We start from the raw sequence: 18,881 nt of genomic DNA, 5'->3' as shown, positions 1-18,881 counted from the left end.
CGGCCATGCATATCACTCTACTAGGCAAGACATTTGGATTTTCATTTTGGTTTTTTGTTTGTTTGTTTGTTTGTTTGTTTGATGGACAGAGAGAGAGAAAACAAGCAGGGGGCAGGGAGAGGGAGAAGCTGGCTCCCCACCAAGCAGGGAGCCTGATGTGGGGCTTGATCCCAGGACTCTGGAATCATGACCTGAGCCAAAGGCAGGCACTTAACTGACTGAGCCACCCAGGCGCCCCTCATTTTGTTTTTATTTAACATTAGTTGGCTGCTGTGGTCTGAAAGCATCCCCTCAAAATTCATGTTGAAATCCTAACCCCTAAAGATGATAATATTAAGAGGCAGGGCCTTTGGGAGGTGCTTAGGCCATGAAGGTGGAACCCTCATGATTGGGATTAGTGCCTTATCAGAGACACCACAGAAATCCCTAACCCCTTCCACCAGGTGAGGACACATCAAGAAGTCTGCAACCCAGAAGAGGACCCTCACTCTACCACGCTACTGCCATGATCCTGGACTTCCAGGCTTCAGAACTGCGATACATAAATTTTTGTTGTTTACAAACTACTCAGTCTGTGGTATTTTGTTACTAGAACCTGAACAGACCGAGACACTGGCCATACCACTGACAATTCTATCTCTTGTCATAGAATCTTTTATAAATAGACTGTCCTCATAATAGAATTAGAGAAGCAAAAAATACTATAGCATGTTTTATGTTCATGAATGTTTCTTTATTTTGACAAATCAGAGCAAGCAACTCATTCCCATGATATTCTATTTCTGCAACGACACCAATACACAGATGTCAAGGAGTGAATTGAATAAAGATATATTTCATGTATAAATACTACCTGCTTTCATATATCAGTCCTTAAAACAATTTTGCTTGATCTTATTTCCCGTAGAATTTGTCATTAATCAGCAGCAGCTAGTTATATCCTGTCCCATTAATTTTTTCCTCTTCTGGTTTATCTTTTTGTTCCTATTTTGAGTATCAATATAAATCAATATTTTCTATCATACGTATTTTAACAGTTTTTATATTATTTTTAGGTTACTATCTTATCCTTTGTTTTAGGTTTTGTTCATAAAATACGAATACATATTTTAAAGTCAAAGAGTATCAAAAAGCATGTTTCCCAAACTGTCATCCTCATCTGATTGGGATGGATGGAGATGGATTCCCAATGGAAGAAGCTGAGGGAATGGAGGAGGAGATCAATGGAAACGTGAAGACAAGGAAATGGGAGGCCAGGATTCTGGGTGGACCTCCACATGAATACTGAAATCACTCAGAAAATTAGAGGAGTGGAGTATAGAATACACGATGAGACTGGCTGATAGCAACATCCAGAGATTATTACTCTGCGCAAGGGGAAATGGTAAACTCATATAATATGAAGTTCAAAGAAGCAGCCATTTTTAACAGAAAAAGACCATCTAAAAAAATCCACCCAGGGAGCAAGGCTTCCAGCAAGCATCACCTCTAGAGCCACATCCAGATCCAAAGGCAAGGCTATATAAGGAACAGTGCCCTAGAGAGGGACATATTCATAATATGAAGAAAGTACAAAGGGAAAGGAAGCCCTAAAAAACACAGAAAACTTACGTAACTATAGGGATCCTAGAGGAGAGATAGGAAGGGAAAGAAAGCCAAGTGTGAGGGAGCTCGGAGACAGTAGGGATGAGAATCTATTCAGAGCGCTCCACTTGCAGGATGACTGAGCTAAAATGTCATCATGACAGATGAAAATCCTAACAGTCACTGAGTATTGAGTCTTGACTGTCACTGGGTCTAGTGCTGGGTCCCAAAGTCAGGGATAAGAGAAGTGGAAGATGGGAGGGGTAGGAGAGGTTTAACACAGAGCATGACTGTAGGCTTCATTCGAGAATATCTGATGTCACAAATGACGATGATGTTGGTAACTGTCAAGATAATTCGATGTACTGATCTCAGCCCTTAATTGTCTCTTTTCGTTTTAATTGTGAGACCTTTTTCCCTCTCAAAACACATATTTTCTAAAACACTGTGTGCCAAATTCACAGAGCTGAGAGTCATTCCCTGCCTTCTCTAATTGCCAATTGTCTGTATGCGGGAAATGATACTGGACTTGCTTTCTCATAAGTCGTATCTTCACAATTTATATAAAATAAGGTAGCCCTGTAATTACTCAGAATGCAAAATTCAGAGGTTCCATGATGTCTCCACCCACGTCTCATCCTCGCAACAGAACTAAAGAATATAAGATTTATCTCTTACACAGAAACTCAGGGATACAGAGAGAGAACAGCAAATGAGGGCTATCACTGTGAAACCACTGAGCTATCTAAGGAAGAGGGTAATCTTGGAAAGTTTTGTGATATGTGCCACTTTGTTTTCCTAGTTGTCATCATTCAAACAGAGGAATACCTCAAATTGAAAAATGATATTCTGATGAAGATTTCAATCCCCCAGTCAGTGTTGGTAGACAAAAATGTTTATGGGGCAGGTGTCACTCAAACATCCTCTCTTTTAAACCTTGAATGATCATCCTGCCTTCCTGTAAGAATGATTGTAAATCCAAAATAACCATTGCGAAACGCTTACCCAAAGGTTGCATATCCCTGAAGGACAAAGGTTGGTAGAAAAAAAGAAAAAAGTTAAAAAATTTAGCGATTCTCCCTTATTTTCAAGAGCTTTAGGGCAAACATAGAGGAGGACCGATGAGAGCTTCAGAGCAACCAAGCCACTGGAGATTGACTAACCTGTGCCACAGAGCAGAACCTGGGCCACAGCGGCAGGAAAAGTAAGGGTAAACACCAGGAAAGATCTAAACCAGTGCTGTCAAATACAACCTTCTGTGATGACGAAATGTTCTGCACTGTCCAATAGCCATGTGCAGATCCTGAGAACTTTAAATGTGGCTATTTTGACTAAGGAAATAAATTTTTTTATTTTATTTAACTTTAAAGTTTAATTTAAATATCCACACATGGCTAGTGGCTACCGTATAAAGAAGCACAATTCTATACACTGGCCAGAAAGCCATGTGAGTGGACCACAAGGAAAGGAGGGGCTTGAATGACAGGGTGATCAAACCATTGCAATCAAGGATGCCAAACACAACTATAACTGCCCACCAGCACTTTTAATTATACTCAAACCTGGTGCAGTATAGGAAAGGAAGGGGTACAACTAGAAATAAATCCAGCCCTTTATGATTTTACATTTGCCTGCTACACAGGTCAACCAAGAGAGCACCCACTGACTATTTACATCTACACACACACCCACACAGAAAGATAACTTATAGCTAGCTATAAACAGAGTGGAGGATAAGTGAAATGACTAGAAACCAGATAATCAATCTACCTCACTAGCACAAATTTATAGAACAAAATCTCACAGGGTATACTGTCTCTTCAGGGTTGCTTTTTTTTTATGTTCATCTCATTTGTTGAACTGAATTACATTCCAATACTCTAAGTAAATCTCCCTTTAAAATACCCAGGAAATGCAGAACAATTCAAACTCTTAAGGAATGTGTGGCACTCCAGAGAACTAAATACATATAAGTTAATTTCAGAACAAATTTTTAGAATCCTATGAGAGCCACAGTCTAAACATTAAAAAATAGATTAACAAGTTTTTAATTGTTGACAATGTTAAACACTAAATTGAACTAAAAAAAATGAAAATACCAAATTGTATATGAATTCTCCCCAAAAAGTCATGTAACAAACTTAAACTGAGTTATATACTTTTTCTAATTTTTAGTGACCCTCAGGTTAAAATGCTTTTGTGGATGAATGATGACATTAAAAACACAGTTATATATTTCCACTATATAAAAATATAAAATCACAACATAGATTTAATAAGAAAACATATAAACTGATCTTAATATACTTGAAAACGTATAGATTAAATACTACACAAACTTATTAGTTTCTTTCTCTTCTTTTCCTTAGTTTCTTACTGAAGAATGTGTGTGTGTGTGTGTGTGTGTGTTTACATATGTCTGTGTACATACAAAATGCAGGCACTGAGTAGGAGAAAGACACAATGCTTCAAAATATTAACCTGTCACAAAAGGATTATTTTTTTATTGTGACTTATTGTCTTTATCAAAATTACAAGAGTACAGATTTGAAAAAATAAAGCAAAAATAATCCCAACTAATTTTGAAAATTAGCATCTAATCCCTTCACCATCATATACTTACACACACACACACACACACACACACACACACACACAAAGAAAAACACATACACAAATCCAGATGCAATCATTTTCAACTCTTTTAGTGGTTTTAGATTTACCTCAACACATCTAAATAATCTATATAGATTGTAATAAAACAAGCCTCAATAAATTTAAACTTATTTAAATAATACAAAGTATAGTCTCCAATCAAAATGGGATTATATTAGAAGTCAATAACAGAAGGAGAAAATTTAGGGAGAAATTGCAAAAAGACTTTGACGAACAAAAATTAAAACCCAACAGACCAAAACTTTTGAAATACAGGTAAAACAATGGTTACAGGGGAAATGTCTAGCTTTAATACCTATATAAAAAAATAAGATCTCAACTCAATACCTTAACCTTCCACCTTAAAAAAAGACAAGAAAGAAAGCAAACTAAACTCAAAGTAGACAGAAGGAAAGGATAAAGTGGAAATACAGGAAATAAAGAATCAAAAACAGTATAGTAAATCAACTATACCAAAAACTGCATCTTGAAAATATCAACAAAACTGACAAAATCATTAGATAGGCTAACCAAGATGGAGATGACTCAATTTTAAAATAAAACAAAGTCAGAAATGAAAAAAGAAACATTATTACCTAACCTACAGAAATAAAAATAATAAGAGAACACCATGAATAACTGTATGCCAACAAATTAGATAACTTTGATAAAATTTCTTGAGAAGAAACAGAACATTTGACCACCAAAAATACAAACTTCCAGTTCTAAGTCTTGGGGATATAATGTACAGCATAGTGACTACAGTTAATAATACTGTATTGTTATACGTCAAAGTTGCTAAGATAGATCTTAAAAGTTCCCATCACAAGAAAAAAACTTGTAACTATATGAGGTGATAAATGTTAACTAAACTTATTGTGGTAATCATTTCACAATATATACACATATCAAATCATTATGTTATACACCTGAAACTAATACATGTTATATGTCAATTAGATCTCAATAAAAAAAAAAAATAGGGAAACTTGCCTGGAAGAAGTATTAAAGAAAACTATTAAGATATAGATAAAGGAGGGTAGGGAAAGTAGGGGAGACCCAATGGCCTTAGTTTTCTGAAGGGAAGCCAGAGAACTGATTACAGCAAAATAGAAAGTTCCCAGGAGAGAAAACATAAATAAAAAAGGAATATCTCGTCATTTCAAAATGAATAGGGAATGAAACCATCTAATGGGCTCCAACCAAAGTGGAACATAAGTCAGAGGAAATGCATATGAAATCTATAAATGAAATCTAACAGGCAATACTAATAAAGAACTAAAGAATGAGAAATAAGAGAAACTCTCCTTTTGTTCTGGATGCTAAATTTTACAAAGAGGAATATATGCAAAAAAACTTTTTTAAAGTCAGCCCATGACTTGATCTGACACAGAAATGCTACTCATGCTTAACAACTGGGATGACAGATTATTTTGTATCAAATAATATAATCATGCCACCTCAACTGACATGGCCTTAATTTTTTTAATTGTCCTGTACTGATATATATTTAACTCAAGATAACATTTCCCAATATTCTACAAATTCCTGACAAGTGTCAATTTCTTTTTCTCCATAGTATTATGGGTTTTTATTTTATTCACGTCTATAGATACCCTTGCAGATATAATTAGTGAAGCATCTACAAATTATCCCCAAAATAAACTTAATCCCAGAAGAAATTGTGACTGCAAATTTCTTTCTATGAATATGGAAGATGGAACAAAAAAGAGACCATATAAAAACAGAAAAGAGACATTTTGATGAGTGTAACATTATGAAATTGAAGATTTTGAATGCTAACAAAAAAAGTTAATAAACCTAAAGAATAGATACAAAAGTTTTGTGTCCATAGGCTAAAAGAATATGTACTATTCTTTATCATGTTTGGATTCCTAACATGGTATCATGAATGTCCAGTGGGTCAGGAGGCTGAGGATATAACACTGTTTTATTCAAGCTGTACAGCTCACCAGCAGGTAGCCTTGACAAAACACTTAGCCTCGCTGTGCATTGGCTTCTATGACTGGAAAAAGGGGAAAAAATCTGAAGTCTCAATGCCTGTCTTATTGGATTCATGTGGAAATAAAGTGGTACTAGACATGTAACTACTTTATAAACTCTAAGTACTATATAATTATCAATTAAAGGATTATCATAAGTTTTAAAAGAAATAAAAAATTTAAATAGATCTATAACAAGCAAATAGATTGAATTAGTAATTTAAAATAAATATGACAAAGGAAAGCCCAGGACCAGACGACTTCAATGGTGAAATATATCACTAAATTAAAGATTTGCAATACAATCCTTCACAAATTCTTTCAAAAATACAGGAGAGAATGCTTCTCAAAACTCATTCTAAGAAGTCAATATTACCCTGATACTAAAACCAAACAAAGACAGTTGAAGGAAGGAAACTACAGATCAATATTGCTTATGAACACAGATGCAAAATCCCTCAAGAAAATAATTAGGAAATTGAATGCAGCAATATATAAAAAGAATTACACTCCAAGTATAATGGTCAAGTGTGATTTATCCCAGGAATGTAAAGTTGGTTTAACATATAGAAATCAATAAATATAATGTACCATATTAATATAAGAGGACAAATCAAGATCACCAAAATAGAAGCCAAATATTTGACAAAATCCAAATTTCTTTCATGATCAAAATACTCAACTAGGAATAGAAGAGAACTTCCTCAACCTGATAAAAGGAGTCCACAAAAAAAATTGTTAACATCATATTTAAAGATGGAAGATGGATGCTTTCCTCCTAATACCAGGAACAAATTAAGATGTTTGCTCTCACCACTTCTACACCACATTTATGTTTAACTGATTTTGGACAAGGGTGCTAAGGCAGTTTAATGGGGTAAAATAATATTTTCAATAAATTCTCCTCGAACAAACGGACATTGCATGCAAAAGAATAAAACTAGATTCTTACAGCATACACAAAAAAAATTCAGAATGGATCACAGACATAAACCTAAGAGGTAATGTTATAAAACTCTTAGAAGCAAACAGAAATCTTTATGATTTGGGTTAGGTAAAAGCTTCTTAGATATGACATCACAAAAAGCAAAAGTGACAACAAAATAAAACAAAACAAAACAGATACATTGGACTTTTGTCACACATGTGTTTTACACTGGCAAATGATAATACCCAATACGAAGAAGAAGATGTGAAGAAAAGATAGCAATGTTACCACACTAGGATGTAAGCTTTCCACTATAACCTCAAGGTCCAGAGAATGCAGGGTAGCTAATAGGTGCTCAACAGATATTTGCTGAATGATGATTATCAATGGAAATACAAATTGATACAAGTTTTGTGGTGGCAATGTGGATATATGTGCCAATAAATAAAATGCACATACCCTTTCCTCATGAATTTCAATTCTAAGTATCCAAAAGAAAAAATAGAGTAAATTCTCAAAACCAAAGATGCAGGTTTATGTGCTGCATTTTAATTTACTTATTGAATGGATACTTACTGATTATCTGATGGGTGCCAAAAATATACTAATGCTACAAATACAATGTTGCACTATGTATCAAACTGTTTTCCTCCTTTAAATAATAATATGATTGATGGCAAAAAGGTATTTTACTAAATTAAAAATACATCTATTTTAGATTAAAATTTGTGTTAAATTAGTACTAGAAAGATATTTCCCAACATAAGCTTAAAACATTATGTGCTTCACAGAAAACCAGGAACCAAATAAGCCAAGAAAATAATGTGACCTTGTTCTGGAAATTCTAAACAATATAAAATAGGTAAAAATCATAATTATTTAATTGGAAGAGACAAATAACAATATTTGCAGTCTATTACAGTATTCCTAAAAAATCTAAAATAAATTGGAGGATAATTTAAAATAACTGAAGCTTAAAATAAGACGGACAGTTGTTTCTTTTGTCTTGATTTTTTTTAAGTAGGCCCCATGCCCAGCGTGGAGCCCAATGCGGGGCTTGAACCTGACTGAGCCACCCAGCCACCCCTAGACAGACATTATTTTCAAAATTTAAGATCATAAAATACATAAAACCCAAACACTTATGCAGCACAAAAGAACACAGAAAAATTACTTCAAAGTATTTTAAAGTTTTGCTGAGTAGCATAAAATACTTTAATAAAATAAAAGGCTTGGGTTGCCTGGGTGGCTCAGTCCATTGAGCATTCAACTCTTGGTTTCAGCTCAAGTCATGAATGATTTCATGGGTCCTGGGATAGAGCCCCATGACATGCTCCGCACTCAGCAGGGAGTCTGCTTGAAGATATTCTCCCTCTGCCCCTCCCCCCATTCACGCTCTTTCTCTCTCTCAAATAAATAAACCTTTAAAAAATAATAAAGTAAAAGGTTTATCTTATTTCTGAAAAGGAAGCTCAATTTTCAATAGATATTACTTCCTTATAATTTTTTTATTAGTTTAATGCAACACGAATCAAAATACCCATAGAACTTATAAACTTGAGAAAATGACTCCAAAGTTTATCAGGAAAAATAAAACAGAACACTTGACAATAATATTATAAAAAGAAAAGAATAGAGGCCACTTTTCCTAACAGAGAGTTAAAAGAATTTGAACAGTACCAACCAAGCCAAATTGCTAGCAAATAAATCACTACTGTTGCAGGATGGTTTGTTATACAAGAATCCAAGATATACAAATTAAAATGATCTTTCACCTATAGGATTGGCAGAATATTATATGTGCATGCATATATAATTGATGCAACCTAGTTGTACAAAGACAATGAGCAACATTTTGCACTGTTAATGGCATTTAATATAACTGGTATAATCTTTTTTGGAGCAATCTGGCAATACATATCAATAGCCTAAAATATGTACATAGAGTTTGACCCAACTATTCTCCTTCTAGAAAGATATAATGAAAATAAATAATGTAAAAGCAAGCATTTATCTAGAAGGATGTTTTCTACAGCGTCATTTATAAGATCCAAAAATGAAAAAATCTTAAGTGCACAGTAAGAAGGATTAGTTAAGGGACTATAACATGATAATAATAGAATAGATCATCCCTAAAAATTTAAATTGTATTTAGAATACTTAACTCAAAACACAAAAAGGTATCCATAACATTTTAATTGATATACTGGGTAAAAAATGCGGGTTAAAAATAATTCATAAAGTATTATTTCATTACAATTATAGACGTAGAAATATACGCATAGAGATAGAGGAAGAGGGAGAAGAACAGAGAGAACCCTATATATAACCAGGGCTCATTGTCAAGTATTAGGATTTACTTATTGCTTATTTTTTCTTTCTGCTCTTCTAAACTTCCCATTTTAACTTTGATAATAAACTTTCATAAGCAGGAAGAGAATATTATTGACACACTTGATTAAAATATAAGTTGATGCTAACAAAACTTGTAAATGGTCAGGATATGTGAGAGTTGAGATGTTAGAATACTGTAAAAATTAAAAAGAGAAACATCTTCTGAATTTCCTCAAATCCCTTGCTGCTTATGCTTTTTGTCTGAATTAGAAAGACAAATTAGAAATAGCCTGACAATATTTCATGTACATCAAAGTCCTTTGCTGAAAAGATAAAAGGAAAATCTACATAATATTTGTACTCTGATATTATCTGATAGCCTAAATTAAGCCAAAGAAAAATATTTGCAAGATAATTAAAAAAAAAAAAAAAAAAGATGTTCTCTCTCTTCTTGGTAACCTTGCTAAAAAGTATCTATCTAGAGAACAGAAGGTTACGGCAGGGGCGGGGGGTGAAACAGGTGATGGGGATTCAGAGTACACTTACAGTGATGAGCACCAAGTAATGTAAAGAATTGTTGAATCATTACATTGTACAACTGAAACTAATATAACACTGTATGTTAATTATACTTCATTTAAAAAAATAATAAAATAGAAAACTTTATCCAAAAAAAAAATAAAATTAGAAGTATCCAAATATCACTGTTCATTAATGTAGGTGAAACCTATGGAAATCAAATATAGTATAGTATACACCTGAGTATACTAAATATTGTGTATAAGAATTTTCATTTTCTCTAACGTCAAAAGTAGCTTTTGCTACCTCATACACTACACTTGCCCACAGCTAGAAGAGACACAAGTGAGCTCTGTAGACTACTCATTCCACTTGAACCACATGTGCACAAAACCCATAAAACATAGTCCAACTAAAGTATTGCACTTAAAAGAGCAAAATTACTCTTTAGCATTTTCTTAAATCTAAACATGTCCTCAAATTTCCTTTACTTTTTCCTCCTGAAAGCTAAATAACAGCTATCATTGTTCCTGAAATAAGATTTCAATCTCAGGAAACCGTACTTCGGTGACATAACTAAAAGCGGTACTTGGCATTCGATACACTTTCTTATTGCGTTATGAATTATTTTCACTTCATTCGTTCTATTCTATACCTATTGGGTTCCAGGTGTCACGCTTGTTATGTTGGAATGGAAAAAGTGTTTTGACATAAGAATGTTATTCTCTAATTGTCATAGAGAAGTCTGACTCATGTTCAGGAGGATGCAGCAACATGACTGTCCACATCGTGGGTAGCAACAAGCTCTCTCCTCGGTGCTGCTGTTGCAAAATCTCGAAAACAAAAACATATGAGAAATAGCCCCTGAAACTTTGCCAAGTGGTACCCCCTGCTTCTGGGCATATTCCAGGAAAAGATGTTTTCCTCGATCTTGTTTGTTCTTTGTTTTTAAATTACTAAACATCAAGGGACACTATAAAAAAAAAACCAGTATCATAGCAACCCGTCTTAAGTCCTCACAGCATATCTCTGGTAATTTCAGGTAGTGATTCCAAGAACATTAAACATATCCTACTTAAATATAAGTACAAAGCACATACTGGCTAAAATATAAGTGATTTTTGAGTTAGCCTCAACTTTCTTTCATAACATGTCATATCTTGAATTTGCTGGAGAGCAGAACTGAGACCATAGGTTCCTTGTGTGTATTCTCTGTACTTCTCGAGACACTCTGCAAGCATGAGCCAGACACTTCATTTTACTGAATTAAAGGTACACATAGGCATGCTCACAAGTTAGAAAAAGACCCACTGCAGAAAGAGCTTAGGTGCTCTTTAATACCTTCTGAGTTAGGATTATCTTACTCCACTACTCTCCAGTCATATGAGTAAATGAAAGCTGAACATACTTCTTTCGGAGAAAATGCTATGCCACATTCCAGAGATGTCCCTTCCTCTAACTCCAAAGAATATATGTCAGGAAACGCAGGGTCTGTGAATTCCCCTATAAAACATTAAAAATATATATATATTTTTTTAAAAGTCAGATACATATCTATAAAACCACTGTTAAATGTGGAAATGAAACTCTGAGAAACCTCATAAACCTGTCTAACAATCAAAAAGCAATTGCTGGGGCGCCTGGGTGGCACAGCGGTTAAGCGCCTGCCTTCGGCTCAAGGCGTGATCCCGGCGTTGCGGGATCGAGTCCCACATCAGGCTCCTCCGCTATGAGCCTGCTTCTTCCTCTCCCACTCCCCCTGCTTGTGTTCCCTCTCTCGCTGGCTGTCTCTCTCTGTCAAATAAATAAATAAAATCTTAAAAAAAAAAAAAAAAAAAAGCAATTGCTGTGCAGGGCTGCATAAGGTTGCTGCTGGTTAAAGAATGACTCTTGATACCAAGGTTCCAATCGGCAAAACTGATATTCAATCATGTATCAAATGTATATTCAGTCAGCAAAACAGACAGTAAACCCATTTTTGTAAAATCTCCAAAGTTCAAGGAGCTTGTCACAGTCATATTCAGAAGAATATAGAAAGGAATGAAGGTCAAGTCAAGTAAGGGACTGAATCTTAGGCCCAAGAAAGTGGGAGACTCCCTCTCCAGCAAAGACAGGGCAGGGAAGACCCAGATCTCCTCTGATGCCTCTAAGAGGCCACAGAGAAGATAAACACAATTTTATACAAGGTCACTTTTTGACAAAATAGAATCACTCCCGATATAAAACCATTAGTCCTGTCCCTCTACAATCTGGGCATCCTGAACTACTTACCATACTGACTCATGTCTAGGCCTTTGCTTGCATTCTTTCACATATCCCCTTTTCTTGTGTATCTTCTCGTCATTCTTCAAGACTAGAATTAGGCATCGACTTCTCCAAGAAATCTTCCCTTATGCTGATGGCTAGTTTTCCCTAACATACGCCCCCTCAGCACCATGTACTCACTTGTCTTACAGCATCTGCCATGAACCAGCTGCCGAAAGAATCTTTATCCAGCTCTCCTACTGTTACAGGTGTTCTTGGTTTGTCACTTTGATTCAATACCCACCTTTCTCTGTTCTGCTCTGTCCTGACTTCTACAGGTCAATTCAGCCAAGTCCCCTTGCTCTGATTTGGTTCAACCACAGGGAAACACCAGTACGGTATCAGTAGGTAGGAGGTATTTATGCCATCATGTCTTCACTGCGTTGGCTACGCTTCTGGCAATGGCTGCACTCCTTTACAGTGAAAGCTCTTATCAGTTGGCCCCTCTTCCATTGTTTCACTGATCATGGGGCTCCAGAAATATCTTGCCTCTCTTACTCCTTCAGGTGCAGAGGTAGTAGCAGCTTCCATCCCTGGCTGATTTCTTTTAATCCAGCTCCCACCCCCATAGATAATTACTTCATTAAAGTCTCTTCAGTTAAACCCTTTGAGCGAGTCATCTGTTAACTACTGAGACCCTGACTGATACACTTGCTGTTCACTTCTTGAGAATATGTAAAATATTAACTTTACAGACTCAAAGTCTAGTATCTAGCCTATAATTGGCATTCAGCAAATATTCACTGAAGAAGAAATGACCAAAGCAATGGTTGGCAAACTTTTTCATAAGGGTCCAGATACTAAATACTGTAGGCTTTGCAAGCCATATGGTTTCTTCTGCAACTATTCAACTCTGCCATTACAGTATGCAAGCAGCCATAAATAATACACAAATAAATGTGTCTGTACTCTAATAAAACTTTATTTACAAAAACATATATCAGGCCAGATTTAGCCCACAAACCCTACTGTGCCAACCTGAGTAAATGAAATGTCTTTGTAGAAGTACCTATCTTTTAAACTTAATGTGACATAAAGATACTTAATACATGAGTAAACATACAGAGAGAACTCTCCAAACACATTTACCTGAAATTCTTAGGCAATTAAAATTAGCAATTAATAATTTCATTTTGATTTACAGTATATACTTATACATAACCTTTTCTTTTTAACTTATACGTAACATTCTTAACTACATTAAATCAACTAACAAGCATGGTTGTATGTTATGCATTACCAAAGTAGTCTGATATTAATATTGATATATTTATAGAAATAAACCATGATAGGTTATAGACTATAAGAAAAGCATGCACTGAGTAATTAAAAATACTTTAAAACAATTGCCCTTGACTTACAGTATTTTTTAACATTATATCTTAAAGCAACTTGAAACTGTTTTACAAGAATACTATAGTATAAAAGATATACCTGTTTTAGCTTTAAAATCCAAAGAAAAATATTCAAAGTCTTGTAGATTAAACTCCACCCTGGCACGTGTTAAACCTTTGTTTTTTATTATAAACGGAATAATCTGAGTAGCACCAACATAGGTACCACTGAAGTTAAATACGTCCTAAAATTTAAAAAGAGAAAAAGAATTAGAAAGCGGAGTAATATTTTATGAAAATAGTGTAAACCAAAAATTACATTTTAACAGAGTAGACCTTAAAGTTCTAATCAAAAGAAAAGAATGTAACTGTGTTTGGTGATGGATGTTAACTAGACTCATTTTGGTGATCATTTTGCAATACATACAGATATCAAATCATTATTTGGTACACCTAAAACGAACATAATGCTATATGTCAATTATACCTCGATAAAAAATGTATACTGTTATTTTTCATCAAGGACATTAACTACTGTACTCTATAAAAACTGGTCACATTTTCCTTCCTCTCCCCTACCTCCTATGCGTAATCAGTTACCAAATCCCATTTACTCTGCTGCCTTCACCTCTTATTCCCTAACGTAATTGTATGAGGTTAATAACTCATCACTTTTCATTTCTAGATTTGTACTTTCTCCAGTTCTCCTCTCCACAACTAAGTCACAATTAAACTAACTGAAAATCTGCACTTCCTATCTTCAAATGTGATGATTCTCCTCCAACTACTGGACAAGGTCCAAGTTCCTCAGCAGGGCTTATAAAGCTCTGTTACCTTCCCCTGCCTCACCTAGCTCCGCTCTTACCCCAATCACTTCGTACTTCAGCAAGCTGTATGACCTAGCCATTCCAACAGATACCTGTTGCTTCATCCTCCTGTGTCTTTATCATCATGTCCCTTCTGTTAGGAAGCTTTTCTCTAACTCATAATTGCTTGATAAAATATTATTTATCCTTCAAATTCCAGTTAGATAAACCATGTTTTATTACACTGTGCTCAGAACTATTTCTGTTCCTTATATTTACTTACCATGACAACATCATAAAGTCTGTTTATTTGTTTACCAATCTATCTCCCCTAGTGGTCTGATTCATTTTTGTATCCCTAGCACCTGATGCCTCGCTTAAATATACATAAGGAATGTTTACTGAATGCATCCTAAATTTAGCTTACATGCCAAGTATGTGCCTACATCACAGAGCTCTGTAGGATTCCTCTTTTGGCAGAATTAGTATATATAGCCTTACAGTTACTTAGTAAAAGAATTATATATAACCTTAAACAGAAAGTGGTAACAGTATCCTAATGTTGAGGAAAATACTGCTTTAAGGTCAACTGGCCACTATTTGTTTCACTTAAAATATGGACCCAATTCTACAGGAGAAATCTGTAAAATCCAATATGGGTAATGAAAGTTTGATGCTTTGTATATGCAAAAAGATCACTCCTCTTCCACTATTCTGGCCTTATACATAAGCTCATTTGGATAAAATGTCCTAATTGTTATTAAGATACATATTCAATGCCATACAGTTATTACATGCCTTCCTGATGATATTTGATAATGCCAGAATATTATTTTTAAAAGGCAGCTAAGCAGCTATGTTTAAAATTCAACATAATCAGGGAATATTGATATACATTAATACAAAGTCTTATAAATTACTCAACTGTACCATAAGGTGCAAAGCATGTCACAAATGCCTTTAGGGTGTGGAAATAAAGTAGTCAAACTCTCAATACACTTCTAATACTGTTAAAGGAGAAACACCATAGCAATGGAAAAAGCACTCTGGATACTACAGGGTTTAATCTCCAAGAATCACCAGTCTTAGACAAGCTAGCCTAGTATCTGTCAATCTGTCTAGACTTACCATGCCTTCAACACCAAATAAAATAAAGGTTAGAAAATTCTAACTCAAAGCCAGACACTAGAATTGTGGTGATGCCATTAAAGTACGGACTAGTGAGTCCCTACCTGAGGGACCGGCAGCCTCACCCATTTTTGCTCAAGTTAATTCAGCACCAGAATGGCGCAAGGTGCTGTAGTACTAGTGGGAGACAGAAACCTGACAACTGCTATGATGAAGATGTTTCCAGAGTTTAAGATGTTTGTACCATCTTATGAATGTCACAATGGAGGGGCATATGAGCCTGCTTTGGACGATCAGGGTAAGTTTTTTGGTATTGGTTTTTTTTTTTTTTTTTTTAAAGATTTTATTTATTTATTTGAGAGAGAGAGAGAAACAAAGACAGTGAGAGCACAAGCAGGGAAGGGAGGGAGAAGCAGGCTCCCTGCTCTGCCACCACTGCCCAAGTGGGGCTCGATCCCAGGACCCTGGGACCATGACCTGAGCTGAAGGCAGACCTTAACTGACTGAGCCACCCAAGCGCCCCCAAGGTAAGTTTTTTGGGCAGATGAGACCAGACTTAATTCCTGAAAGACTTGCCAGGAAAAAAAAAAAAGTATATGTGTGCTATCAATTGTAGAACAAAGTTTTATCAGGATACAGAACAATAATTTTAAAAATAAATATAACTATAGTTCAGAAAATGCAAATCAAGACCACAGTGAGCTATCATTTTATACTTAATAGACTGGCAAACATTAGGTCCTACAATACAATTTATGAAGCAATGGAAACTTGAGAAGAAAATATGGAAGCTATCTTGTGAAGCCAAAAATGCACATATTCATATTCTAGGACTTAGCAACTCTACTCTTCTGGAAACTCTGGCATTTGTACCTCACAAGATATGTACATGAATATTCCCAGCTGTAGTGTTTGTAATAATAACAAAAAAAGAAACATCTAATTGATTGGACAACACATTGAATCTCCGAATTACAACAGGTCTACATAATGAACTATTAAGCAGTAGTGAGAATGAAAAAAAAAATACAGCTACACACAACTTAGATGAACTTTGGAAATACAATATTCAGTTAATAGGAACTCACCAAAGACTACACACAGCACATGTTTGTCAGAAAGCTCAAAAATGAACAAACTAAATAATCAATGGTTAAGAAATTCATACATATGTGGTGAGCCGATTAGAAAAAGTAAAGGGAGAATAATCAGAAAATTCAGTAAAGTGGTTATCTCTTAGGAGGGATAGGATCATGATGAAGCCTACTGATGACTTTAATGGTATTGGTAGGGTTCTGAAAGTTACGTTCAGTGGTGAATTCTGAAATCTCCATTTAATATTCTGCTTTGTCATTTATATTTATATTACATATTTTAATTCCTACATGTCACAGTACTACATAATGAGATATTTTTAAACATAAATGGGCTGACTAGGGACACATAACAAAAGTCACCACACTCATAAACTGATTACACAAATAGTTAACATACTAACATACTCACCGGATTAATTTCCACGTCAGCAATCTCAACAGATCCACCAATCCTAAGGTCTATGACATTTGCACGGTGAATAGCAACCTTTATTTGAGAGAAATACAAAGCCTTGTAGAAACCACATTAAAATCTACTCATATACCACGTAAGTATTACCTGGCATCTGGCAATATTTTTAAATTTAAATAATCATATTATAAATGTCACAAGATTTATTCTGGTAGTTGTCATCACATTTCTTGGTATGCAGGATTGATATTCCTAAGAGGAATGAGTATTCAACTCTTAAAAACCTCCACCACAAATGGGACCAGTTCATAGCTTCTGAATGTGACTGCAGAGTTCCACCCATTTGACTACGCATTATTGCCACTCTCCGTATCCCTTCTGTATTTACCTAATTTCAATGGATTATTCAAAATTAAAACAGATAGGGAACTAAGTACAAACATATTTCCTCCCATAGAGACATACTAATACCCACAATGACCATAATAATAATAATAATGAAAGTAGCTTAAAAATTGCTGAGTAAATGGGTCAAGTATAGGGCTCAATACGTTGTCTCCTTTTTAATCCTCAGTATCCTATGAGGTTACCAATATTAATATCCTTATTTCCAAGTGAGGAAAATTGAGGCTCAGAGAGGCAGAGTATTTTGTCTTTTTCCTGATGCCTCAAAATAGCAGTGGTTAAATATGAACCAAGGACTGCCTGAACACTCAACTGCCTCTGAGAAAATTAAGATAGTGAAGTAAGAATGTAGTTGTGTAATTCCTACAAAATTAGACCTGTAGATTATCTGAACATATAAGTGTCTAAGCAAAATTTCAGAAGCACAAAAACAGCATTGGCTGAAAGCCCTACCTATGTAAGAACAGGGAGCATCAAGTCTGGATTTAAATCTAAATATTTATCTAAGAATGAGATAGGAGTGTATTTCACTCTTTCCATAGAAAGTCAGTGACACTATTCATAGGCAAAAAAAAAAAAATCCAAACTGTCATTTTTTTCAAAATTATTGGGGAAAGTGACATGTCATTTAATTAACTAAATCACTATATTCATAATATGATTTCCACATTTTATTTAAAGAATATATAGTACATAAATAAAATACATGACTAAAATCATATAAAGCTTAATTTAGTGATTCAGAGGAAATTACAAATCGACATGTTCTTCATTGATGAATCCCATATATAAGTCTCAACTCCTCATGGCTGGCTTTCACCCACCTCCCCATTATTCATCATCCACTGAATCTACAACAGAAACCAACATAAAACTTGTGCCCAGTAAATATGTATTGAGTGGGTGAATAAATGAATCTTACTATATTATGTTAAAAAGGTAAGCTTTGTAACAGCATACTCATCTAAAATACAGCAGAAATTGATCTTTTAGTGAAACTATTTTTAGTGGCCAAATTTTTTATTTTTTCCAGAATATTATGTAAAAAATTCTGCCCAAATCTCAGACCATGTACCATAATATATAATTTATAAACATCTTTCAATACATATTTCTTCATAAAAGTAAGATATAATCATTAGATTGTTTATCTGGGGCAAACTGGTGTTTATCACATCAAGCTACATATTATTAAGGAGTTGTTATAAAAAAAAGAATTAATTTTTATGGGAAATTGAGGATAAAATGGGGATTTATCTAAAACTATTCATTTTGATTTGGTAACAGTGTACATATTATTTTTTAATGTGAGTAAATGTACATAGCTGATCATCAGATTGAAAATCAAGAGTATTCCATATCTCTAGTTTCT

At 34.6% G+C, this 18,881-nt stretch overlaps 1 protein-coding gene across 1 annotated transcript in view; it reads right to left on the bottom strand.

Annotated features, from left to right (window-relative positions):
- The window catches only part of CFAP47 (cilia and flagella associated protein 47), a 478,944-nt gene that overhangs the window by 383,049 nt on the left and 77,014 nt on the right, over positions 1-18,881 (bottom strand). Inside the window, exons 19-21 of the mRNA XM_048213784.2 lie at positions 17,102-17,179; positions 13,762-13,906; positions 11,432-11,526 (exon numbers count right to left, since the gene is read on the bottom strand). Of these exons, the coding sequence (XP_048069741.1) occupies positions 11,432-11,526; positions 13,762-13,906; positions 17,102-17,179 (318 nt within the window). The remainder of the gene's footprint in view (positions 1-11,431; positions 11,527-13,761; positions 13,907-17,101; positions 17,180-18,881) is intronic.

Source organism: Ursus arctos, chromosome X, assembly GCF_023065955.2.
Source record: "Ursus arctos isolate Adak ecotype North America chromosome X, UrsArc2.0, whole genome shotgun sequence".
In the NCBI taxonomy this organism is placed as follows: domain Eukaryota; kingdom Metazoa; phylum Chordata; class Mammalia; order Carnivora; family Ursidae; genus Ursus; species Ursus arctos.
The sequence above is the reverse complement of the archived record's forward strand: the minus strand, read 5'-3'. Positions and strand labels throughout refer to the sequence as shown.